At 51.0% G+C, this 24513-nt stretch overlaps 10 protein-coding genes across 10 annotated transcripts; 4 read left to right on the forward strand and 6 right to left on the reverse strand.

Annotated features, from left to right (window-relative positions):
• Positions 1-888: 888 nt before the first annotated feature.
• N7506_000768 (HECT-type E3 ubiquitin-protein ligase) lies at positions 889-4709 on the reverse strand (the record flags this gene model as incomplete). Its single annotated transcript, XM_056950064.1, has 3 exons — positions 889-1560; positions 1639-2638; positions 2695-4709. The coding sequence occupies 3 exons, from the start codon at positions 4707-4709 to the stop codon at positions 889-891; spliced, it is 3687 nt and encodes a 1228-aa protein (XP_056815979.1).
• An 863-nt stretch (positions 4710-5572) lies between these two features.
• N7506_000769 (mitochondrial 54S ribosomal protein mL41) lies at positions 5573-6179 on the reverse strand (the record flags this gene model as incomplete). The annotated part of the gene is made up of 2 exons (XM_056950065.1): positions 5573-5887; positions 5952-6179. The coding sequence occupies 2 exons, from the start codon at positions 6177-6179 to the stop codon at positions 5573-5575; spliced, it is 543 nt and encodes a 180-aa protein (XP_056815980.1).
• Positions 6180-6441: 262 nt separating this feature from the next.
• N7506_000770 (UTP14 family protein) lies at positions 6442-9372 on the forward strand (the record flags this gene model as incomplete). The annotated part of the gene is made up of 2 exons (XM_056950066.1): positions 6442-9132; positions 9190-9372. The coding sequence occupies 2 exons, from the start codon at positions 6442-6444 to the stop codon at positions 9370-9372; spliced, it is 2874 nt and encodes a 957-aa protein (XP_056815981.1).
• Positions 9373-10573: 1201 nt separating this feature from the next.
• On the forward strand, positions 10574-13498 carry N7506_000771 (glucan endo-1,3-beta-D-glucosidase; the record flags this gene model as incomplete). Its single annotated transcript, XM_056950067.1, has 6 exons — positions 10574-10771; positions 10827-11079; positions 11132-11268; positions 11328-13052; positions 13100-13161; positions 13219-13498. The coding sequence occupies 6 exons, from the start codon at positions 10574-10576 to the stop codon at positions 13496-13498; spliced, it is 2655 nt and encodes an 884-aa protein (XP_056815982.1).
• Positions 13499-13950: 452 nt separating this feature from the next.
• N7506_000772 (metallophosphatase domain-containing protein) lies at positions 13951-14928 on the forward strand (the record flags this gene model as incomplete). The annotated part of the gene is made up of 1 exon (XM_056950068.1): positions 13951-14928. One exon carries the CDS (start codon positions 13951-13953, stop codon positions 14926-14928), a length of 978 nt encoding a protein of 325 aa, XP_056815983.1.
• A 627-nt stretch (positions 14929-15555) lies between these two features.
• On the reverse strand, positions 15556-16265 carry N7506_000773 (40S ribosomal protein eS8; the record flags this gene model as incomplete). Its single annotated transcript, XM_056950069.1, has 2 exons — positions 15556-16087; positions 16192-16265. The coding sequence occupies 2 exons, from the start codon at positions 16263-16265 to the stop codon at positions 15556-15558; spliced, it is 606 nt and encodes a 201-aa protein (XP_056815984.1).
• Positions 16266-17018: 753 nt separating this feature from the next.
• N7506_000774 (DUF2470 domain-containing protein) lies at positions 17019-17669 on the reverse strand (the record flags this gene model as incomplete). Its single annotated transcript, XM_056950070.1, has 1 exon — positions 17019-17669. The coding sequence occupies one exon, from the start codon at positions 17667-17669 to the stop codon at positions 17019-17021; it is 651 nt and encodes a 216-aa protein (XP_056815985.1).
• A 496-nt stretch (positions 17670-18165) lies between these two features.
• N7506_000775 (uncharacterized protein) lies at positions 18166-18600 on the reverse strand (the record flags this gene model as incomplete). Its single annotated transcript, XM_056950071.1, has 1 exon — positions 18166-18600. One exon carries the CDS (start codon positions 18598-18600, stop codon positions 18166-18168), a length of 435 nt encoding a protein of 144 aa, XP_056815986.1.
• Positions 18601-19743: 1143 nt separating this feature from the next.
• N7506_000776 (uncharacterized protein) lies at positions 19744-20496 on the forward strand (the record flags this gene model as incomplete). Its single annotated transcript, XM_056950072.1, has 2 exons — positions 19744-20438; positions 20490-20496. 2 exons carry the CDS (start codon positions 19744-19746, stop codon positions 20494-20496), a joined length of 702 nt encoding a protein of 233 aa, XP_056815987.1.
• A 556-nt stretch (positions 20497-21052) lies between these two features.
• Positions 21053-23812, reverse strand: N7506_000777 (putative plasma membrane phosphate transporter Pho87; the record flags this gene model as incomplete). The annotated part of the gene is made up of 4 exons (XM_056950073.1): positions 21053-21198; positions 21253-22375; positions 22435-23623; positions 23730-23812. 4 exons carry the CDS (start codon positions 23810-23812, stop codon positions 21053-21055), a joined length of 2541 nt encoding a protein of 846 aa, XP_056815988.1.
• Positions 23813-24513: the final 701 nt, after the last annotated feature.

The raw sequence follows: 24513 nt of genomic DNA on the forward strand, positions 1-24513 counted from the left end.
AAGGGTTTTAGCATGTGCATGTCGGGCCTATCGCGAGAGAGGGGGAGGGGAAACAAGGAGACAGGTGAGATAAAGGTTACACGACAGTCGATGCAGGCTGTTTGACAAGGGACCAAAGGGAGACTGAGAAAAACGACGAAGGGAATCAAAGATGAAAGAGAGAGGGGCCATACAGCAAGTTATCCACGAAACAGAGGGTTTGGAGAAATTTCACTTGAGCAAATGCACACTGTATTGAATTAGCGGGGTGGCCTAAGATGATAGTGGCATGCAAAAGAAACAAGTAGATGAACGGTCTCTTATATATAGAGACTGCCGACTGAGAAGGGGGGCGAAAGCAAAGTGACACTAACCAGGTGAAATGTAGACGATGGAGGCGGTCGTTGAAAGAAAATCTTCCACACAACACACCGCACAATCGGGAATGAGATAAGATAACTGGAAAAATTTTCTGGGGGTTTTTCGTGTTTTTTTGCGATTTTGTATTCGAGAACTCGAATGGAGAAAGGAAGAAGATTCCCTAAAGAAAGAGAGAACACGGATGTGGAGGAGAGGTTGTAGGAAGAAAAAAAGTTGCGTAGGCGATTCGGCGTTCTGGAAAACTCAGAGGCACGAGTTTGGTACGCTAGTCCTCTTTGGGCGGTCGCTCTTGCCGCTTTAAGGGCTTACTATAACCTCATCTATTCAGCTCTCTGTCTAGTACTCCGTATTCAACCCACACTTCTGTCTTTGTTTTAGATTATTGGTATTCGACGCCCATGCTATGCATGCTGGAAGGATAAGAAACACAAAAAGAAACTGTCTAGTCCGAACATTTACACAGGAAGGTACAGCGTACGAGCAAACAAAAACAAAGGAATGCTCGGCTGACCCTAAACCACCCACCCATCAACTCAAATCGAAACCAGCTCCCGAGCTGACTGCATACAGAAGTTTGGTCCTCAGAGTTTCAGCATCCGAGTATCGTGGCAACTTGAGCAGATTCACGCAAGTGCTGGTACTTGGCAAGCGTTCTTGATCTTCGCTGGAGTCTCGGATGCTGAACCGGGGATGCAGATGACTGAACCCTAGCAGGGGTGCCCGAGGCGTCGAGGTGACAAAGCGGATCACTTTTTGTCGCTCCTCGTTGTTCATTTGGTGCATGACCTGCCAGAACAAAGCGATCGTAGGGTGCTCCAAATTGTCATCACCGATCACATACACCCCTCCGTAGAGTGTATTCCGTCGCAGATCTTCCACATCAATGTCAGCATTATCTCCACTCACCAATGTTTGCAATTCAGACTGGTTGAACATGGAGAGCCATGCGGGTTGGATCATCTGACCAAGGCCCTGCAGGAATGCATTGGTCTGCATGGCAGGTTGCAACTGAAGACGATAACGCGCCATGTACGAGATGTAGACCAATCGGTTCTTGTTGGTCACAGCAGTCTGGGAGCCGTTTGGCTTCAGCTCTACTGTAGACGTACGATGTCTTCCACTGGGCATCGGGATCGTGTTGTTGACGGTGAAATCAAGAGCAAAGTCTTCCACGTTGCCGGGATAGTTCTTGAGTTGCAGCTAACAGAAGTGGGTCAGCTAAACGATCTTAAATCTCGGTTTGAAAGGGTCCCGAGGTCCATGCGCGGGATGACTCACCAGGCCTTGATACAATCCCTCATCAAGATCCTTGAGGTCATTCAGATTGGCGCGGTAAGAAGACTCTTTCACTGCTGATCGACTTCCACCCGTCAAAGCCCACTTCAATAAGAAGAATGGCGCAAAGTTGACGTCAACCAGTATCCCTTCGTAAAGGCACTTGCCAATGACTCGGCCAAGGAACTCATACTTTCGAAGAAGGTTCCGTACTTCGTCCTGCCAGATAGCGCTTGAGCTCGGTAGGCCAGCCTCGTTGAGTATCGCTTTGCGCTGTTCAACCGCTGCAGGGTGTGGATACAAAAGATGATGATCATTTTCTGCAAACATGCTCTCGCCATCATCAGTCTTAAAGGCCTGCGAAGTGACACTAGTGAGGAATTCTTTCGTCACTCCACCCCCGTCAATGCCAGCTTCCATGGCTCCAAATTGATCAATGAAGCTGATCTGGATTGGCTCCTTGAGACCATCACCAAGAGCATAGAATTGAGAGAACGCGTCATCGAATACACTCTCTCGTCTGATATCAGCGTGATGGCGAGCCAAAATATCGGCGCCACTGACTGGACCACTGATCAAGGAATTTTGAGCCACAGAGAGACGCCAGGATTCGGGGTCAACGAAGCCTCTCCGGCGACGTTGCTGATCTCTGAAGATGAATTGACGGAAAATCTGGACTCTCGTGGCAAAGGGAATGAAGAAAGGCATGTTTCGAAGGATCTCTAGCCTTGGCGCAATAAGTGCGAGAGCTTTGCCGCGAGCGGCCTTTTGTTGACGATCTCGCATAGCCTGGAGGCGGACCAATTGCCGGGCATGGCTATTGCCGACGAGATTGGAATCTTCCCGCGTCTCTTCGTCCAAAAGATCGGTGTCGGCATCATCCTCATCTTCTTGGAACTCGTGCCGTTTTTCTTCTTCTGCGACGACAGCTGGAATAAATCCTTCCATGTCGAAGCGATCTGTCATGAGCCAATGATCCGGGGGAAGGAACTTTCGTCGCGAACTAGAGTCGGGTAAGCCTTCAAACACCATATTCAACAGCAAACAGTTTCGACTTACTCTCGCTCGTGTAGCATTCTCAATAAACCCGTGACCAGGCCCTTGAAATAATCGAGTGGGATTCCTGTCACACCTGGAAGATCATTAGATCGCTCTTTGGCTTCTGTTTCCTGTCGTGCAGTGTCCACAGGTGGTTGCGCTGCGGTGGTGAAATAATTTCTAAGGTCTCCTGTAGAAGGCGCAGTTTCTCCATTGCTTGTCAAATCGGCCAGGTTCCAGTAGAGAGTGAAGGCAAGATTTTTGAGGAAGACGGTCATGTCTCTGACATCCTTCAGGGGAAGCGCACTCTCCTTAGTCCATGAGGAATGAGAATTGTCGGAGGCTGCAAATGGCGATGCACTTGAGAAGAACTCTTCGTCGTCCATGACCTTTAGCAGGAACGTATAGAGTTCGAAGAATAGAAGGATGATCGTCCACTCTTGGTCTCGCTCCTCTGGTGAAATACCGACACGCCCATCGCTATATGGGGCAGGTTGCAGTAATGGAAGGACCTTGTTCGAATCGTTGCTGATAATTTCGAAGATTTGACTCGACCTGGACGCCTGCCAAAAGTATTTGATCGCTGGGATCTTCATGCCTGGTTGGCCGGAAATCTGATCTCCCGACGACGCCGATCCCATGTACAACCACATGCGAATGTCATCACCACGCCGAGGAAAGACCCTCAACAAGTTCAGAGCATATGTCGCAAGAATTTTTGCCTCTCTCGTAGCGTCCGAATCGCTGTTCGATAAATCTTGCTGGGAAATATGAGTTGATTTGATGCGCGAGAGCAACCCGGTTATGCTGCTTTGGTTGACAAGGCTAGATATTTGGTCTTTGACGAACGGATGGAGAACAGGGCCATTGGTGGAATCTTCATCGCTTGGCTCGTCTGCTTCCAAGCACCTTGTAAGATGAGTAGATGTCAGATTTAGCAGTCCAGAAACCACAGTCAAGAAGCCAAGATCGGGGCTTTTGAGGTTAGCCTGGCCTGGAAGAGCATAACGGTGGAAGAAGATCAGGTATGACAGAAGCCAATTTTGAGCCTCGGTGTTTCCGACGAGGGCACCCTCCTTCGCCAGAAGTATAGACGTTTCAATTGCCGACGCCAACATCTTGTAATTCATCTCACGCGCCAGCTCGTCGAGCTCACCGAGATAACCAGCTAAGTTCGGGATCGTCAAATATGAGCTGGCGAGTGCTTCATAGGCTGTCATCGTTTCTGAGGTGATCGGTTGCAGGAGGGCTATTACAGCTTTTGTAACGTGGCCTGGAGACAAATAGTCACCAATAGTTGTAATGTTTGTTGTCAAATATGCCATTGCTGTGTAATAATGTTTAGCGCTGGCTGCTATCCGTTTCGGGATCAGCTCAACCAGGAAGACCAATGTCCGAAGCAGAGGCAATACTGCTGCGCGGTGGGTTGATGAAGTGGTTGATGAGCTAAGTGCATTGAGAATAGCAGTTGCAAGGCGTTTCAGGAGTCCTGTCCATTCGCCCTCCGTGGCAATTGTAGGCAAAGTATGAAAGGTCTGTTCGAATGTGTTGCAGAAGTATACCAGCCGCAGGATATCTTCTTGTCTCTTGGCTGATCCCACAAACTGAACTAGAGGCCTGAGCTGACCCAGACATTGCTCCGCTGTGGAATATGGTAGTGTGGACAGGCGTAGTAAACATTCCAGTCTTTCAACATCTGTCATCGAGGCCGTATCATCAGAAACTCCCAGGGTAGGGCTGACCCTTTCCCACTCATATGTATCCCATTCTGACTTCCAGCTCTTGTAGGTCGTTGTTCGGCTTCGATGGCCCCGCCAAACTCGTTGAACGGTGCGGGATGCGTTCTGTCGGTCTCTTTCCAGTTGTCTCAGTGCTCGCTCTCGTTGGGCATTTGCCACTGCACTCTCGGGGTTCGATGCATGGGGTGCTGGGCGACTAGGCGGTCCTCCGGGGAATGCAGCAAACGGATTGGTAGCACGACCGCTGAGATTCACCTGGCGAGGGCGTCGTGAGTTGCCGGTGAAAGATTGAAACATGATGCAGCAGAAGCTGCGTGAAGTAAATGGCAGACAATCTTCAAATACGGGATTGTAAAACCATGAAATCCCGCATCTCCGAGATCAGAGGAATGGTGATGTGAAGAACTATGACATACGCTGTTTCCGATACGGGCGGTGCATGGCCGAGCTTATCGGTGTGCGCACGGGCCACGCACATATCAAAGCCAAAGGCGTGGTGAACATGTTGTTTGGGTATTTCCACCTCTAATGCCACTCCTGAACTCCTAGAATATTCTATGTCGCTGCTCCTGAAGTCAGACCCGACCTCGGGAGCTGACTGGCCAATGTCTAGATAGGTGCAGGGTCATCACAACTCCAACAATTCTACACTATGTCAATAGCCCAATCTTGGGCTCTACATAGTCGTCGATATATAGCACAGAAAAACGGTAGGTGCTAGGTGCTCCCGAGGTCGTGGTCACCTTTGTTTTCATTATGCACCGAGAGAAACCTTGGAACGGGCCCAGGGATGCTCCGAAATACCAAGTAGATGCTCGTAGGAAGCGGATCTTTAATGGCTCCGCCAAACTTTCTCAATGCTATGTGATACAATGTTCTTGTTGTCCAGCGCCGGACAGAGGTCTGGCTTGGGTGTAGGCTGAGTAAAAACTATAATACATGGGATATATTCGATCGGCCAGCGGGTGGTAGGATGCTCAGCAGCTAATGGCTGCGTCGAGTATGCTGGGTGTGACTGCTATCTTGGATTAGGACAATGATCAGTCTACCTGGCCGGGTGTAACTCACATTCACTTGGAATTTATAGCCGCTCTTGGCTAGGATGATTCGGTTTCTTGGAGCTTTCATGCCCCGAATAACTTTCAACTCACTGTGCGGACCTAGAAAAGTCTAACGGATTTCGGTGTCTTCGACTTCTTGGTCTTGATTGTTGGCTTGGAAGCCTCGGGCGTTGGCTTGGTAGGCAGCTCTTTTTGCTCAACTCGCTTCAATTTGGGAGTGGGCACAGTCTCAGTCTTCTCGGGCATGGGTTCTGTTGACCGAACCTCTGCACCTTCGGCAGTGTCGGCCCACATCTGCAGATAGTCTGTACCCTGGAATGCTCGGATCACAGTAGACGTTCTGCCATTCCTCTCAATATCCTGCACGTAATTCGACGGGGTTTGGCGCATGTGTTTGGTGATGAAAGGGGCGAGCTATATTACATTAGCAAATCCAACTCTCGGACAAAATGGATGTCAAACGGAAGGTTGCGCTTACCAAGAAAGGCTGCTTTTTTTCGTTGCTTGAGTAGTACTTCCCCGGGATCTCAAGCTTCTCCGGTGACATGTAGACACGGTGCTTAGAGGGATCAGGCTTGTATGTGCCTCTCTTGTCCCAGACACCCATCGAGCCGGTGCGATTTCCCTTGTAGTATCCTCCGTTCACTTGCTTGGTAGTTAGGCGCAAGCGACCACGCGCCAACATTGACTGTGTTGGTTTGAACATAATGGCGATAATCCTGGGGGTTATTGCTGGCAGACAGGACGGCGTAGGTCGAGATGTTCGGAGGGAGTTGGGAGAACAAAACTCGGCGAATGATAGGGTCGCGCTAATCTCCGCGCCGAGAACTTTTTTTTCTGCCGTGAAAAAAGTTCAACATAACTACATCCGTCTGAAAAGCAGTCACCAGATCATTGAGTACTTTTACGGTGCTGATCTGGAGCTACTTTTCTTGGTCAAGAATTTATTTCCTTGACTTTCCGCCATCATGCCTCGCAGTCAAACGCAGCAGCGTAATCCAAAGGACCGCTCGGCGCAGAAACCACCCCAGAAGCGAAAAAACGGACGGTCGCTCAACGCGCTTGCCATCGCAGAGAAGCAGATTCCGACTAGACTGGGTGTCCGACGCAGTCGTCTAGGTGCCTACGATGATGGTTCCAGCCGCAAGAGAAACACTGGCGGTGACGACGAGGACGAAGAAGAAGAGACCCCGCACCACAAACGTCGCCGAACTGAAGATACCGGAAGTCTCGACGGCGGCAGCGATAGCGAGGGACACGAATGGACTCTCGGACAAGTGAACAGTGATGACGACAGCGAACTTGACAGTGACGAAGCCCTCGGCGAAAGCGACGAAGAACGATTCGAAGGATTCACCTTCCGGGCATCCAAGTCCAAAAATCCGCCCAAGAAGACCCCTAAGCCCAAAAAGCCCGTCGAAATCAACCTGGACGAGGACGACGATGAATCGGAAGAATCTGACGGTGAAGACTACGACGAGGACGAGGACGACGATTTGGGAGAAGACGCCGTTGATCTCGCAACTGCCTGGGATATGAATGCAGCTGCCGATGAGGAGGAAGCCAAGGAGGCAGAAAAGAAATCCAAGCGGGCCGCCAGAGACGACAGTGAAGAGGATTCTGGTTCAGAGGCAGACAGCGAGAGTGATGCTAGCGAGGACGGTCTATCAGCCTCAGATGACGAGGAGGCAGATCCCCATCAGCTATCGAAGTTACAAGATTTCGTTCAGTCTATGGACACCGGAAAACCATCAAAGCGCACTCAGAAGTCACAAGAACAAGCCAAGCCCTCCGAATACGGCTTGACATCCTCCAACAAACTGACAGTCGCCGACCTTCTGCCCTCAATCACCGATACCCGTCTCAAAAACTCTCTCAAACATATTGATTCCGTTGTTCAGGCATCCAAGACTGGTGTTCCAGGCAAGCTCGACGCCCCTCTGGCAAAGCGTCAGCAAGATCGCCTCGATCGGACTGTCGCCTACGAAAAGAGCAAAGAGACTTTGAACCGATGGTTGGATACCGTCAAAGCTAACCGCCGAGCCGAACATCTATCCTTCCCTCTACGTGATCCCGATGCCGAGCAAACCCACCGCTTGGAGGTGGCCAAGCCACAGACAGACTTGGAGAGCGCCATTCAAAACATCCTTGTGGAGAGTGGTTTGGCTGAGGCAGAGGGCAAGACTGGCGAGGACCAGATTCAAGAGATTGAAGAGCTCCAGGCTCGCAACGTCCCCATCGAAGAGATTCAGGCTCGTCGGGCAGAACTGCGCAAGCGACGTGACTTGCTCTTCCGGGAGGAAGTTCGTGCCAAGCGCATTAAGAAAATCAAAAGCAAGTCTTACCGCCGCGTCCATCGCAAGGAGCGCGAGAAGATGGAGCAGCAGGAACGACAAGCGCTCATGGACGCCGGTGTGGATCCCGATGAAATGGATCAGGAGAAGAGTGAGCGACAAAGAGCCGAAGCTCGCATGGGCTCCAAGCATCGCGATAGCAAATGGGCCAAGGGCTTGAAGCAGACCGGCCGCACTGCGTGGGATGAAGACGCCCGCAACAGTGCAGCCGATTTGGCCCAAAGAGAGGAGGAGCTACGGAAGAGAATCGAGGGCAAGCGTGTTTCTACTGGAGATGACGACTACCTGGGCTCTTCTAGCTCTGAATCGGAAGAAGAGGATCCTTGGAATGAGGAGGGATCCGATGTGGAAAGGCAGAAGTTCCAGAAAAAGCTTACTGCCCTCGAGAGCAACGACAAGTCCGGCGCCGTGAAGGGACCCCACGCCGACCTTTTCGAAATGAAGTTCATGCGAAACGCTGATGCCGCTCGCAAGGATCAGAACGATGCGGAACTTCGCAAACTCAACCGTGAGCTCCATGGAGAGGATTCTCAGTCAGAGGCCGATTCCGAGGTCGGTCGACGAAAGTTCGGTCAGTCAGCGAAGACCGACGCCAAGGCTCAACAAAAGGCGTTGCCTAAGAACGAGTTCGAGGAAAAGCTGGACTCTGATGACGAAGATGCAAATGGTGCTGGGTCGGATGATGCCATGGACATTACCGTTGACCAGCCCGCCAAACAACAGTCAGGAGCTCGCGGTAACAAGGCTATCTCACAATCCTCGCGCAAAGCCTCCAACCGTGAGAAAGAAGTCGCGGAGGAGGTACCTGCGGAGGAGGAGAACCCGTGGCTTGTTCAGACCGAACGAACCAACCGCCGCCGAACTGGACCCGATGCTCAAGAGAGCATTGACATCTCGCTCGATGCCACCCAGCCAGAGGCTGCCTCGGCGAAGTCGCATACCAAAAGGCAAAAGAAGGCCAAGCAAGCACTCGCCAGCAAGCAATTCGATGATGAGAATGATAGCGACGATGAGGATAATGTTCCTGTCCTACTCAAAAACCATGATCTTGTGAAGAGAGCTTTCGCCGGCGATGAAGTCGTTCAAGACTTCGACCAAGAGAAGATGGATACCATCGAAGACGAAGGCGACAAGGTTGTTGACAACACACTTGAAGGCTGGGGAAGCTGGGCCGGCGAGGGCGTCAGCAAGAAACAGCAGAAGAGACAGAAGCGAGACCTGACCACTGTCGCGGGTGTGAAGCCCCAACAGCGCAAGGATGCAAAGCTCGATCGGGTCATCATCAACCAGAAGCGAGTCCAGAAGGTAAGAGATCTTTGTTTCTACCGACAAAATTTCAATATGCTAACATTTCAATTTCAGAACAAGAAGTACATGGCTACCCAGCTACCCCATCAATTTGAGACAAAGCAGCAGTACGAACGATCTCTGCGCCTGCCTCTTGGCCCTGAGTGGTCTACCAAGGAGACTTTCCAGAGTGGCACCAAGCCTCGTGTCATGATCAAACAGGGTATCATCAAGCCCATGGAAAAGCCCATGGTTTAATTCTGTATCTCTCGGTCTATATTTGTTCTCATATACCATGTCATTACGCCGCATAATGCGACACATTCTGCAAAGCACGATCTCCGAATCAAAAGCATTCCAATTCTTTAGCCCTGTGATGTTGTATGGAAAAAGCAGCCGTTGTTTCCACGCTATAGCTGTCATTTTGTAGATATTCCAGCGATCCACATGGCCTTGATGTCGTCACGCTGCATGGACAGTGTCTTTGGTTGGTGGGAACAGCAATGCACCTGGGCATACATGCATATAATTTAAGTCTCGACCGGGCTTGGAATGCGGGCAACCAACGGCTGATCGGGAACTGTCCCATGATTGCAAGGCAAAAGATCCACGGGTTCATGATTTCGGGGTCATGTCCACGGGGTTGACTCAGAGAAGAACTCAGATGTCTGAACATAGGGCTACTGCAGGCGTATATATCCCCTGGGGTTCTCTTCCCCACAAGGCAACCCCTTGGCACCTCTACTGTTGCCTGAACTTGACTTTTAGCACCCTTCACTCGACCATTTACCTTGAGCATTATATTCTGACAGGCTTCCAATTGTTGCTAGAGCGAACACATTGTGAGTGCATGTTATCGTTGCTGTGCTGACACCCGCATTCTTGTTGGTGGGGACATCGCCTCGACGATGTTTTTTTTTACACCCTACATTGCTGAGCTGCGACGTACCCGACGCCTCGGATCATTCTTCCCTATTCCCTAGTTAAGATGGAATAGCGCTAATTTCAATGAAGATCATGAACTAGTGGATTCTTGGTAAAGACCAGTCACAACAAGCCGGCCCGTGTGTTGTCCCAATTTGGCACTGACTGCTAGAGCTCCGAGGGGGTTCATGGTGTCTCCTGGAATCTGCTGTGCATACTTGTAAGTCTGATTCCCTTGTTCAGAAGAATTTCTGTGCATTGTATCGAATCTGGCTTGCCTTTTCAATCGACGTTGCCTCAACCTCGGTCACATCAAATCGGATTGGATTGAGGGACTATTCACGGTCCCATTGATTTCAATTCGATTGATCCTTGGTCTGGAGTGTTCCCATGCGCTGTGTCCATCAGTCTCAACCTGCTGTTTGAACCGAAGTCGCTTCGACGTCGGTCATATCGCATCGAACTGGATTGGATATAAGAGCTCGCAGCTCCATCAAACCCCACTGTCTTCATCCATCATCATCGATAGCGCATCATGGCAATCTTCAAATTGAAGGCAACGGTCTTGCTAACATGGCTTCTAGCCGCAGAATCGGCATACTCTCTCCCACAGGTGGGAACAGCAGTCGAAAGCATACTGCAAAAGACAGCCACAGAGAAAGCGAGCACATTTGAAACTCAATATCCACCTAAGAACGAAAACAGCAGACTGCTTATCCCAGAATCTCACCCGGTAAGTCCTTGGCAGCAGGGATTTGAGTCACAAATGTTGATATTAACGGAATTAGGTATATCGACTCGGTTTACAAACAGACGGTCGTCCAGCTCAACCTCCTTTCCCGGAGCTTGACGTGAGTCAGTTTGTTCACGGCCTGGAAGGCCTCATTGGCGCAGACCAGGATACCAGTACTGTACCAGCGCCTCCTGTTCATACCGCGACTGCTTCAGGGAAGCAGCCTGAAAACCCGGTCCCAGTTCCAACAAGCACAGCAGTTAAAGACTCGCCGAAGGCTGATCCTAAGCCCGATACTAGCCTTGAAGGTATGTTGAAATCTGAACATTTGATTGGGCGTGGCATGCTAACTTTCTCCAGAGCCGCATCCTACCAATCCTCCGGGTCCAGACAAGGCAGGTACTATGAACGGCCAAGACATCTTCCAGCCTGTGGCGACTGGGCCTGCGGCGGCTAGCATCAAGTCTCGAAATGATCATCCTGTGCAGAATAAGCATGTAAGATTGTCTCGATTTTTACCCAAAGCTCAGTTGACGATATTGATCTTGTGACCTAGGCAAACTCTACAGACCCCATCGAGACTAACAAGTTCTACGCTGGATTCTTCTTAGGAACTCAGACCAATGCTAGCTTCACGCAGCCTTACACGCTCGCATGGTCAAAGGGTGGTGGCACCCTGAAGAGCTGGGGTATGGGAGTCTCCCATGTCCCCGCCTCGATGCTTGCATTGGGCCCCGAGAACAACAAGATTCCAGGAGACCCTGTTTCGTATTACATCAACCCCATTGGCCTCCAGCCTCTCGTCTTCTCTGCTTCTGAGCTGGGAGAGTCTACTGTGCTGAAGACTGAGCAACCAAAGGCTTTCTCCGCCCACGCGGTTATCAAGCGTTCTGAGGGCTCCGCCCAACAGATCTCATTCCCTGTTGTTCAAGGTATGGGTTTTACTACAGCGGTCTACAGTGATCTTCAACCTTTGATCGAAAGTGGCATTTTCTTCCGCAAGGTTGTCAATGCAGGTTCGCCTCGATCAGGAATCTTCAAGTACAAGGTTGAACTTGAGGATGACACTATCTGGCTGATGTATGCTGCTCCCTCCAATGGCAAGGACCCGAAGTTCAAACTTGTGTCAAAGACCAACCTGCGTGGTCCTCAGGGCTTCTCCGGCACAGTCCAAATCGCCAAGAATCCTTCCGGTACTCCTGGCGAGAAGTTCTATGATAACTCCTGCGGTGTCTACCCCGTGGCAGGCCATATCGCAGGCTCGGTCACTGGTGACGTTGGCAGTTACACCCTTTCTTGGACCAAGGCTGGAAAGGATGTGAAGGGCACCCCTTTGCTGATGTTTGCCCTGCCTCACCACGTTCAGTCTTTCGATAGTGCCTCCAAGGGCCGCGTCACCGATATTCACCTCCGTACCACCACTAAGGGTAACGCAACTGCCGTCGTCGGAGAGAGCTGGACCATGGTCGAGTCCAACCTCCCAGTCGACGTTGGATTTGCCCCCTGGTCAACCGAGCACGGAAGTGTGCATGAACTTTCCCCCGCTGCCCAACATGCCATCCTCCAGGTTGCTCCACACGAGTTGAATCAGAACATCTCGAAAGAGACGGACTTGAACAGCATGTACTACAGCGGCAAGGCTCTTAGCAAGTTCGCCACTTTGGTGTACACTGTGAACAAGCTAGGCAAGAATGTCGAGCTAGCCAATGACGCGTTCCAGGAACTGAAAAAAGCTTTCGCCCACTTCGTAGACAACAAGCAGCAATACCCCCTGGCATACGATACCGTCTGGAAGGGCGTTGTTTCCACTGCGGGCTACAACGGTGATTTGAACCAAGACTTTGGAAATACCGCGTATAACGACCACCACTTCCACTACGGCTACTTCATTCAAGCAGCTGCCCTTATTGGATCCCTCGACCCAACCTGGCTAGCTGCCAACAAGGACTGGGTTAATACTCTCGTTCGCGACGCTAGCAACTCCGTTGAGAACGACGCTTATTTCCCCTTCTCCCGTGGCTTCGATTGGTACAATGGCCACTCCTGGGCCAAGGGTCTATTCGAATCTTTTGATGGCAAAGATCAAGAGTCCTCCTCCGAAGACACCATGTTCGCATACGCGATCAAGATGTGGGGTCAGACTACTCATGATGCAAGCATGGAGGCTCGCGGTAATCTCATGCTCGGTATCCTGGGACGGTCATTGAAGAACTACTTCCTCTTGGAGAACGACAACATCAACCATCCCCCGAGCTTCATTGCTAACCGTGTCACTGGAATTGTAAGTACGATCCTCATCTCCCAAATCATCTTCTAACAAGAAAATAGCTCTTTGAGAACAAGGTTGACCACACAACCTACTTCGGTGCCAATTTGGAATTCGTGCAAGGGTAAGTTCATTTCACTTCGATCTCCAACGTTGATCTTCATGCTTACACATCACACAGTATCCACATGCTCCCTCTCATGCCCCACACTCCTTACGCTCGCCGGAAGGAGTTCGTTCGTCAAGAATGGCAGGACATGTTTGCCGCGAATGCCTCTACGCCCGCCTCTAAGGTCGATGGTGGATGGAAGGGTGTGCTGTACGCCAACCTTGCTCTCATCGATCCCAAGGCGTCTTGGGAGTTCTTCACCCAGCCAAACTTCAACTACACCTGGATTGATGGTGGTGCTACGCGCACTTGGTACTTGGCCTTCGCTGCTGGCCTTGGAGGCTCCCCTTAGGCAATCGAGTGCCTTCATGTTTAATGCTTTGATTTTTGGTATTGGAGTCGGAATTGAATTTTGGGTTGGATCTTGTGCTTGTTTTGTTCAACCACGCCTTTGGTGGTATTTCTTAGTAGCTTACTTTTGTTGCGCGGTACATAGACCAACGGAATGACTAGTATTAGGTACAATCTAGCTATGATCACCATTACCAGATCGAATACAGCTCTTAACATCTACTTGTCTCATACTCAAACACTTGAATATTGGATCCATAGTCGACACAAGAAAAGTGGGTAACAGGCCGACACACCCGTTGGGACTTGCCCTATGTTTTGTCCGTTATAGCGGGGAACCCAAGTCCGACTTCAACGTCACCTCACATATCAAGTAGCTCTTCCCCGGTTTTCACTCCAGGCTTGGAAATCATGTCCTCAACCATTCCACCAAGGTCTTCCTCTCATTCGAACATGATTAAAACCCGCATCTGCATGATATCAGACACCCATACAAGCACACCAAACCCACCACACATGACCGGCAATGCTTATCGATCCCCACTGCCGAAAGCCGACGTCTTACTTCATGCCGGTGACTTGACAAAGGTCGGCTACCGAGTCGAGAACGAAGCCATGATCGCCATGCTTAAAGATGCCGACGCGGAGCTGAAACTCGTCATCGCCGGCAACCACGACATAACCCTAGACGAAGAGTACTTTGCAAGCTTCGGCTACAACCGACACTCAAGACCAGAGTATCTGGGTGAGGAGTCTATCCTTCTATCTGATGATGAGATCCACGAAATCCGCCAACCATCCGCAGAGCAGCTCCGATCTTACGCTCGCTCGATCAAGGATCTCTGGACTTGCCAAGCTGCTCGCGATGCGGGAATTGTTTACTTGGAAGAAGGCGTTCATTCATTCACCCTCTCGACAGGGGCCACTTTCACCGTTTATGCATCGCCTTATCAGCCAGAGTTCTATCGTTGGGCATTTGCCTATGAGCGAGATGAAGATCGCTACAGTTCCAATGGCGCGGCGAATCCTATTCCTGATTTTCCCGCCGTGGATATCTTACTGACTCACGGGCCTCCGCTTGGTATTCTGGATCAGGTCCCGCCAGATTTGAATGTGGGGTGTGAGCATCTGCTCCGTGCTGCGGGGCGTGCGAGACCACGCATTCATCTCTTCGGACATATTCATGAAGGTTGGGGCGCCCAGCGGGGAGTCTGGAATGCTGATGGGCTAAAGCTGGAAGATGTGCCCACTGATATTGAGGATATGCTTGAGAATCGCTCGGCTTTCTATGATGTTAGTAAGGGCGCGCACAGTCCTTTGCGATTCGGAGATGAAACTTTGTTTGTCAATGCTAGTGTTAATACTGTGAAGTATGAGGCCAGGAATGCGCCTTGGGTTGTTGATTTGGAACTTCCATTGGCTGAGAAGTGAGGTTAGGTGAACCACTCAACTGGCCAGGCAGGCAGTACCAATAGTTATATATCCATACATTCATGACCTAATTAGGTACAGATATAGATGCAAAGGACTGTAGAAAGGCATGAAGCAACCTGAAAGCTTTAATTGATCGCTATCAACCCACGCATGTAACCAAATGTGCAGAGCCCAGCCTTGGAGCTGACCGAGTAAACTTTGGAAGGGAACTTGATGCCAGCGGGTTCCCTCTACGCCGGCAAGTTCTCCAGATGTTGCAGCCGCCGCCACTGTACACACCATTCACGAAAGTTTTTGACTACTGACTCTAGATCGAGGTCAGCGGGACCTCGGGACACCTGGGAAATCTATGGTGGATATCAGAACTTCCAAGGTTGGTTCTTATGGATATGGATACATCTATGGATAGATGCCTTCCAAGCCTTGGAGTCAATGCATACTACGGAGTACTACGGATGGCCATCACTACGCGGGGAAGAGATAGAACAGATGAACTAGGAACAAATCCCTTGGATTGATGGCTCAGAGCTCTACAGACAATTTGCACCCCTAGGATGCCCTGATCATGACATAGCTGAAACTCCGATCCACCCGTTGCAACAACCGAATATTTTATTTTATCGTTTACTTGCGGATAGCCTTCTGGTAGAAAGCAAGCTCCTCACCCTCCAGAATGTAACCGTCAACACGGCCAGACTGTCCGGGGCGGGAAGCGACAACGGCGAAAAGACGACCGGACTCGAACTGACGCTCGATAGCACCCTCAGTCTTGCCGAGCTCAGCGAAGCGAGCGGCCTGCTTCTTGGCGACGGAAGCGGACTTCTTCTCCTCGACGACCTCACCGGCCTTCTGCTGGCGTCTGCGACCGATGGGCTGGCCGTAGTGAGCCTCGTACCACTGACGGAAAGGAGCAGCATCGATCTGGACAACGGCGGACTTGGTCAGGGTGTTTGTGCGGACCAGCTCGTTGTTGGAGGGGTGGAAGGACACTCCGATGACACGGGTCTTGCGGGAGATACCCTCGGAGCCCCAGGAGAAGTTGCCGGAATCGAGACGGAGGGCACGGAACTTCTGGTTACCACCACGGGTGCGGACAAGGTGGATACGCTTGCCACCGATACGGGTGTTGGCGGGCTGGCGACCCTTCTCGAACGCTCTGTAGTAAGGTGTGTAAGAATATTGCTTCGAATTGTTGCGGGTCTCCTCCACATAGCAGAGTAAAAAAAAAAAAAACTTCAGATCTGACGGGCTGGATCGTACCTCTTCTTGCGGTAGTGAGCGCGCTTGGCACCAGTGGCGCTGCGCTTGTGGCGAGAATCCCGAGAAATACCCATATTTGCGGTTGATGGAGGGGTCTATGGTGGAAGATGAAAGTTAGAGATTGTCGGTTGTGGGCCCTGCGTTTTTTTCTCTCCAATCCTTCTGTTTCGTCTCGAAGTGCCGCACAAAACCGATGCCTGACAGTTGTAGAAATGGGCGACAGTGTTTATGGACAGTTGAAGAGTCTTCCAAGGCGGGATCGTGTTGAAGCCGGCGAGGTGTTGATTGAGGATTCAATGGCGATTTGAAAATCGAGAGATCGAGATCGAGGGCGCAGCGAGCGAAACAGAATTGTTTTTCGAGAATAACCTTGCAGGAATGAGACAGCCGATAACTCACCTCTGTGTATGCTACCCTTCACCAGAAACGCGGATAAGTTGTCGTAGGGTTGTCGTGCGAGTTTGAGGTCGTGGAGTCGCTGAATTTCGCAGGGCGCACTGTGTCGCTCGCTTGTGTGATGCCCTAACCGACACTAGGCTGCATTGGGCTTAGCGGGGCCCAGTCTCTGGATAAATCAGGTGATCTGCACTGATGACTCAGGTCACGTGCCTGTTCATCTGATATGCCTCTCGAACAGTGACAGGAGATGGATACTTCACACCTACTTGTACAGAATGCCCAATCCCGCTATACAACATCACACAACATTGGGTCTTTTATGATCTCCACATCCTTCTTTCGGATAATCAAGTGTTTAGAGTCACATGTTCATTGAATCCATTAAATTTGGCCCATCAGCCCTTTCACTCTAACGCTTGATTCGGTCCCTACTGGCTTTTGCCCTTCTTCTCCCGCTCTTCCTTCACGATCTGCTTAATGCGCTGGAATGTATCGAATCCCTCGATGAAGCACGAACCAACCCACATGCACCACACACTCGAGAAAACCGGGACACCCAGTGGTCTCAATTGGGTCCAAATCAACAACGCAGTCTCGAAGACATGAATCCCCACCACCAAAGGGAAGAACCACGGATGAATGTTGTAGACAAAGTGTGCAAGGCCAGGCACAAACTTGTACCCGAAGTACTCGTAGACGAACGAGCCCGGAAGCAGGTTGCTGCGCTGGAAGTTGCTGGCGTAGAAGAAGAGACACAAAACGAAGATCACGACTGGGAATCCGCGGGGGGCACGGTATTCGGTGAGGGTGACGTCGCTGCGACCAAGGCGCTTCAAGCTTTCTTTGTGCATAGCGACCATGCGGCTGCGCGCTTCCGAGTAGTCTTTCATGGGAGGCTCGATGGGGGCACTGTAGCGGGTTCCATGGGCGGTGATGATGAGGTTTGTCAAGGTGATGTCCTCCAGATTAGCGGATTTGGCTTGCGAAGAGGAGATGCCGCAGTAGGCTCGGAGGAATAAGACCAGGGAGTCTTGATGATCAGCATTCATATGCTTGATAATGAAGTCTTTGGAAGACATGGCGATCGTGCCGGATGGCGAAAGCGCTTGGGGAGAGGTGAGGATGCGATTGGGAACAGAACTGGAGCACGATCGGGGTGATAGCAAAAAGTCCACCTGAGTACGGAGTAAACGGACCCACGCCAAGCCTCGGCTTCACGCTTGTCTCTCTCTCTCTCTCTCTCTTTTCCTACTTTTATTACTTGCACATACTGCAGACCACTGCACTAATGCACACTCTATCAGCTCCAATGGTTGAAATTATTACTTTGATTTTCCAAGAGAATATACATAGCATTTCGATGTCTCGGCCCAAACCCGTGAATCCAAAAACAACAATCAAGACAGGGCTCTATGGAAAAAGCATCGGATCGTGACGACGTCGAGTGTTCGTGATGGGAGAAGGGTATCAAGCCCTGTTGTTGATAAAACGCGATCAACTCCTAGTTCGGTTGAGCGACAGTCCAGGACGATCGGGAAAGGAAAAGAGAGGGGGGTTTCTTGCCTCGAGGCCAACTTACATGAGAGCCAAGGTAAGATCGCCGTGGATGCGTGCCTTCAGTTCCACCTCGATCTCCAAGTTGAGCTCCAACCTCAGTTTCATACCCTCTTGATCCAGCATTGACGGTTCTTCCTTGTGGAGAGTTTCCATCCCGCCATTGGGCTTGAAGGTTGAGTTTTGTTTGGAGTAAGGTTGCATGGCATCATCACCGTCGTCGTCCGAGTAGTCATAGTCATCGTAGTCATCTTCATCGGTGTATTCGTCCTCGTCGTCTTGTTGGACGGGCTGTTTCCGCCTTTGGAGCTGTTTCTTCTTCTGGGCTTGAGGAATCTCTTCCTCGGATTCTTCGTCGGTATAATCGTCGGCACTGTCGTAGTCTTCCCCGTCGGAGAGATCCTCCTGAACAGGGAGCTTCTTGGGCTGCTCTTTGGTTTTTTCCGCGGTCGCCATGTTTGATTAGGGGAGTATAGAGTATAGAGTATAGACGAGGAGGTTGTGGGGTATATAGGAAGATGAGGTAAAATAGGGTATAGAGGCAAAGAGAAATACGAATATAAAATTAGATAAAAAAGGAAATCGTCAACATCAACTATAGAAAAGCAAGAAAAAGGATATTATATGACATGACGTTGGCGGCTGGTCACCTCCCCGCGTCATTACAGGTGCGAACAACGTCGGAATTCTAGATTTGACACAACCTGACACCTCGACAATGCCGTGTCCACCAGCAAGTCCCGGGCTATACACCCGCATATTTCGCCCACCCAACCCATGGAAACAGACCTCGACTCGTGGCTTGAACCAGTCGTCCAAAAACTTGGAACCGGGCAGTTTAAATTGCCCCTTCCACTTCCCACTTGAAAAAAACCACAGGCAGGCATATTCACGATGTCTTTTGAGTCTGTGTATTTACAGCATACGAGTGTATCATTCATGGATACCGTGTACAGTGTACACCTGAAGACAAGCCAATTCTTGACGTCGTGTGGCGTCATACCATCTATTCCTTGAGCCGTGAGACGCCAAAAGCTGCAACGGTCTTACGTCTACTTAATCTATTTAAGTGGAGCACGTCCATGCGTCAAATTCACCGAAACTTCAACATGATTGGCGCGTGGAACTGTTGCGGAGACATTCTATTTTTTCCCAGGGTTTTGCATCTCCGACTAGCGCTGATTCCCTGTCAATTCAGTTGCTCATTGCTCCATACGGCTGTGTTCCAGCCTGATCCTGGTCTAGAACAGACGTCATTCGCCTTGTAACCTTCGCCTAGGACTGAACCCCGTCATTGCGTACCTGGACAGACGACTTGGACACGGCCTGGGGTAGCCACATTGACGGATCTGACGTCGGAGGCGGTTAGAAATCGCCCATCACGACCGGTTTGAACCAGGGCTGGTGGCTCCTCTGATGATATAAACGGTTGGACAAGAGGTAACCAATTCATTCGGTATCCGCATCTCTATGCCAATACGCACAATTACATAGTAGTTCCCTCCGCCCACCTTGTGACGCTTTGATCCGATCTGCTCGAATCAGTTCATATTCCCCTCACACCCCCTCTGAACAACCTCTTTTTCTTTTCTTTTCACCATGGCCGATCAGGAACAACCTTCCACCCCAACCCCTGATTCCCCTAAGCCAAAGCGTGCCCCTCCCAAGCTAGGCAAGAAGTCTCCTGCCAAACAAGAGCAGACCCCTCCACCCTCTGAGCAAGGACAAGAGGAACAAAAAGACGAAAGTGCCCAAGAAAACAACGAAGAGTCTAAGCCCGAAGAACAAAGTCAAGAACAAGACCAAAAGCCCGAGCCCGAAGCCAAACAACAAGAGCCAGACTCCGAGCCCGAACAAACAGAAGAACCCCAAGAGCCTGAGCCTGAACCCCAGCCCGAGCCCCAACCTAAGCCTGAGCGTCGTCGTCGCAAACCCCGTCGTCAAGAAGCAGACGCCGAATCAGTCCAAATGGAAGACGAAAAGCCACAGCGTCGCGTTCGCCGCCAACGCCAGCCCAAGCAGCAGCAAGACGGCGGACCCCTAGGTGGACTTCCTGGAGTCGGAGGCGCGGACCAAGCCGGCCAACTCGTGCAAAACACAGCCGGGAATGCACTCAACGGGGCAACCGGTAGTGCTGGTAAAGCCGTTGGCGGAATCCTAGGCGGCGGCGAAGACAAGAAGGAAGACGACGATGGAGGTCGAGACGAGCAGCTGCGTTTGCGATTGGACCTTAATCTGGATATCGAGGTCCAGCTCAAGGCGAAGATTCATGGTGATTTGACGATTGGCTTGCTGTGAGTATACTTCCCTTTCTTCAGGCTGGGCATTGCTAACATCTTATACAGTAATTAATCTATGGAGTATTTATATCGGTTCTACGCTTGCATGGGACCAATGAGTTATGGGTTATGGTGATGCATTATTTTCGATGTTTCGGGTTCTTTTCCCTAGATCCGTTTCGCTGTGTATAGTACTTTCGCCTTGGAAGTAACTGGGAGAAATGAATTTAATAAAGTTTTGATTCAATTGTGTCTTGTAGAGTCTTGTGTTCCTGTGTTCCCTGTCTCGTTCGGACAAAACATTGGAAACCCTGGAAGTCTAGGTTGGACAGGTGCGAGGGTCATGTCATGGTTGGAGCTTGTAAATGCCCCGAAAGCTCTATGATTCTTTACAGTCAATTCCAACAATCAATCTTAACACTCGATGCATTAATCACTCACAAACCCCTGGTCTATTGTATTTGCAGAATCATTGCGAGTTGAACATATACGGGGACATCAAGCATGAACGCTCGTGAAAGAAAACAAATACAGGAAAATCAAACAAAAGGGCGAATTGCCCAGCCTTCCTTGCCTTTTTTGAGACGAGAGATATGGGACATTCTCTAACGAGCACATGTCCTCTGAATCTATAAACCCGCGACCCACATCAGCCCATAGCCGAGCGTGACGATCACAGCAAAGGCCATCAAACTGGATGGAATACCACGAGTAAGGAAATGGCGGACCTGAAGGTACCGCTGGCCTGTCTGAGGAACTTCGGTCATAATGGCAGCTAGAGATATTGGTTAGCATGAAAAAGTGACTGAGATTGTAGAGTGGGACATACTCATATTGGGGAAGCCACTGGTGGGCAAAGCCATAGCGACGGAGCACATCAAGGCGCTGGCCATGACCAACAGGTTGGGGTGGGGGTCTTCCATGTTGACGCCGATCTGGCGGACGAGAGGCAAGATGATCAGAGCGGCAACGGTGTGCGAGATGAACGAGGCGATTACGAGGATTAGGGCGCTGAAGACCAACAGCACGCCGTACAGACTGAGATGCTCGACGCGGGTGGTAATGTCGGCGGCAATGGTGTGCAGTAGTCCAGAGGAGGTCACTGCCTTGCCTAGACATAGTCCACCGGCGGCGAGGATGATAATCGTCCATAGAAAGTTGTTGAAGTCTTCCTTGTTGAGAATACCCGTTCCGAAGAAGAGGACAAGCGGGATGATGGCGATGACACCCATATCGCCGAAGATGTGTTCGAGCTGGTGGCTAGCGCACCAAAGAGCGATTGTCATGAGAGTGACAATGCTGATGAAATATTGCATGCCGGTCCATCGATCCTTGACAGGGCGGATGGGGATGACGGTAGCATTACGACCAGGGCGGAAAGTTGCCAGAAGCAAAGCCCAGATGAGCAGGATGGAGATGATGCAGACGGGCAGTGAGATGAAGAACCATGTGCCCCAGCTGATGTTGGGGAACATGTTCTGCAGAGCTATGATGTTCTGAGGGGAGGCGATTGGGGATGCCGCACCACCGACATTGGCGGCCAGAGCAATGCCGAGCACGAGGGCTTTGGCGAAATCCGACTCTGGTGGCATGTTGCGCAGTAAAGGTTGAATGATAGAGTAGCAGAGCACGGGAGATGCAACGTTACTGATCCACATGCTCAGGAACATACTCACGAACATGTTCGTCAGCAAAACCGTGGATGGCTTCGAGCCGGCTTTACTGAGCACGAACATGGCCATGCGCCGGGCAATGTCGTACTTGGATAGCGCTGCCGCAATAGTGAAGCCACCAAGGAGAAGCATAATCACCGGGGTCCACATCGCCGAAAACACCATTCCCACAGACTCCTTTGGTCCAAGTCGCTCGTGCGGCTTCTCATCTGATCTCATGATGCCAAGTGTGACAACCAAGAATGGAATCAGAAGGGAGGTAACAAACAGCGGAATCGCCTAGGAGAGAAGGTTAGTAGGGAACCACAAAGGAGTACAGGATGATCGGTACGACATACCTCAGTTGCCCACAGAATACTGACAAGGACTAGCATGGCCAAGCAGTTCTGTTGCTCGGGGGTTTCCATAGTCTGCATGGAGAGCAAAGCGCCGAACACGGCTACACTGAGAACCAACGTACCGAAGCTCAAGCTGCAGAACCACAACGGGAACTGGAACCGACCTAGCGGCGTTGAGACTTCACGAGTACGGATCTCATTCTTATCACCCTGGCGCCGTGCAGTAGCCGGATCCTCATCGCCACCCAGTAGCGTCCGACGGATACCAACATTTGCAGCCTGCGCACGGCGCTCAATCTCAATCATCTCACGCCAGACTGTGTTGCGCTCCCAGACGACATGCTCACGCAAATGCAATCGTAGCTCGCGTCTGGCGAGTTGCCTATTGCCCTTGGTGACAATACTCGCGTAGACACCCTCGACTTCCTCGATGTGACTATCGACAGCAGCCATGGTGCGCTCAACGAACGGCGTCGCGGGGTGGACAACAGAGGCCAGGTAATCTCGACGCAAGTTGCGGTCCAAAGTCTTGTCGTATTTCTTCAGCGCCTTGGCGAAACCAGTCTTGTTCAGCTCAATAAATGACCGAAGCTCGCAGAGCGAGACGTAACCCTCGATCAGGCGCTTCTTCAGCGAAATGCCGGTGTTATACAGAGCAAGGAAGTCTTCGTCATTAAGATATGAGCCGTGCATATCAGACCCTGGCTGTCCAAAGAATGAAGAATCCGCGAGGTCGCCGTGCTGATCGTCTGTGCCGGACTCGCCATCTGTCGATTGCATCATTCGCCGACGTTGAGGAAGAGTGGTCGACCGGTCATCGTCGCTGTATCCCTCTTCATCATCGGCCATGGAATCATTGCTGACACCACTGGACCGGCGACGGGGGCCAGGAGGTCCATCATTTCGACGGGTACTGGCCTTAATGATTGTTTCGCTCACCGGGTCCATGTCGACACCGTCTGTCTGGGAAACATAAACATGAGCGTCCTGGATGATCTCATCGGCGAGTTCGAAAATCTCCGCCTCCTTCTTCTGGAAGAAGGTACAGATCTTATCCATTTCTGCGTCGAGAGCACGCTTGAAAACGGCATCTGGGTTGCTCGTTTGAGCACCCAGCAGCGGTGCAGCCTCGACATCGGTGGTGGACTGGCCGTCGGTCCTATTGGCCTGTTTTTCAAGGGTATAAATCCTAGTGACGCAAAATTAGCCTGAAAACAATTCTCCGCGGTCCATGCATCCCGTGTGATGTGACACCGTCAGATCCTGGGATCTGCGGTACCAAACTTTGGACTCACAATTTCTTCAGATTGCTGTACGCAATATAGTTGGAGCTCCAGTCAGGTACAGCATTGAACTGCACACTGTGCGAAAACTTCATCTTGGCAGGTTCCGAATCTGGATTCCCGGAGTTGAGAGCGCGACGACGGAGAGCCTCAGCCCAGAACCTTAGACGAGTAGCCCTAAGGCTGTTTGGTGATAGCTTCTCTTGCGCAGCTCCCTCACTAATATGAAGACCGGCTAGCGACTGCGAGTTGGCTGCCGGTGTGAACGGTTTGGCGCTAGCTCGAGATTGTTCGACGCAGCCGGGCCCACGTGCGCTTGAAGTTCGGTGGGAGGTATGGTACTCGACAAGTTCGATAGAGTCAGGACGCGGGGGAGCCACCGTCGAAGAATGGGGGGCCGGAGAAGGATCGGCCTATATCATTCGAGTAAAGGGAGAAGCAAGGCCGGAAAAGGTGTGCGGGGAGGTGTCAAGTCCGGGTCAGCTGCGATCGTGGGTTGCACTGGATGGTCAGGCTGGCAACGACTGAACACGCCTGCGCACTGCCGATTGGAAGTTATTCTGGTAGCTGAGATCACCCTGAGGCGTTTGAGCAAATCGAAACAAGCGTCCTCGGTTTCCTCTCGATGACCTCAGGGACCGTTTTTCGCGATACGACAGCTTAGTAAGCCCGCCGGGAGGTGTAGAAATGGAAAGTGTTACAAGAATGATTGCCCTCGAGTACGAAGTAGAAGTATGTATGTTGAAGTAGAGACTTTGTAGTATAACGGAGGTTTCATGCATGTCCCATTCGGGTT

Source organism: Penicillium brevicompactum, assembly GCF_028827555.1.
Source record: "Penicillium brevicompactum strain IBT 35665 chromosome Unknown utg000001l_segment0_segment0, whole genome shotgun sequence".
NCBI classification, from domain to species: Eukaryota; Fungi; Ascomycota; class Eurotiomycetes; order Eurotiales; family Aspergillaceae; genus Penicillium; species Penicillium brevicompactum.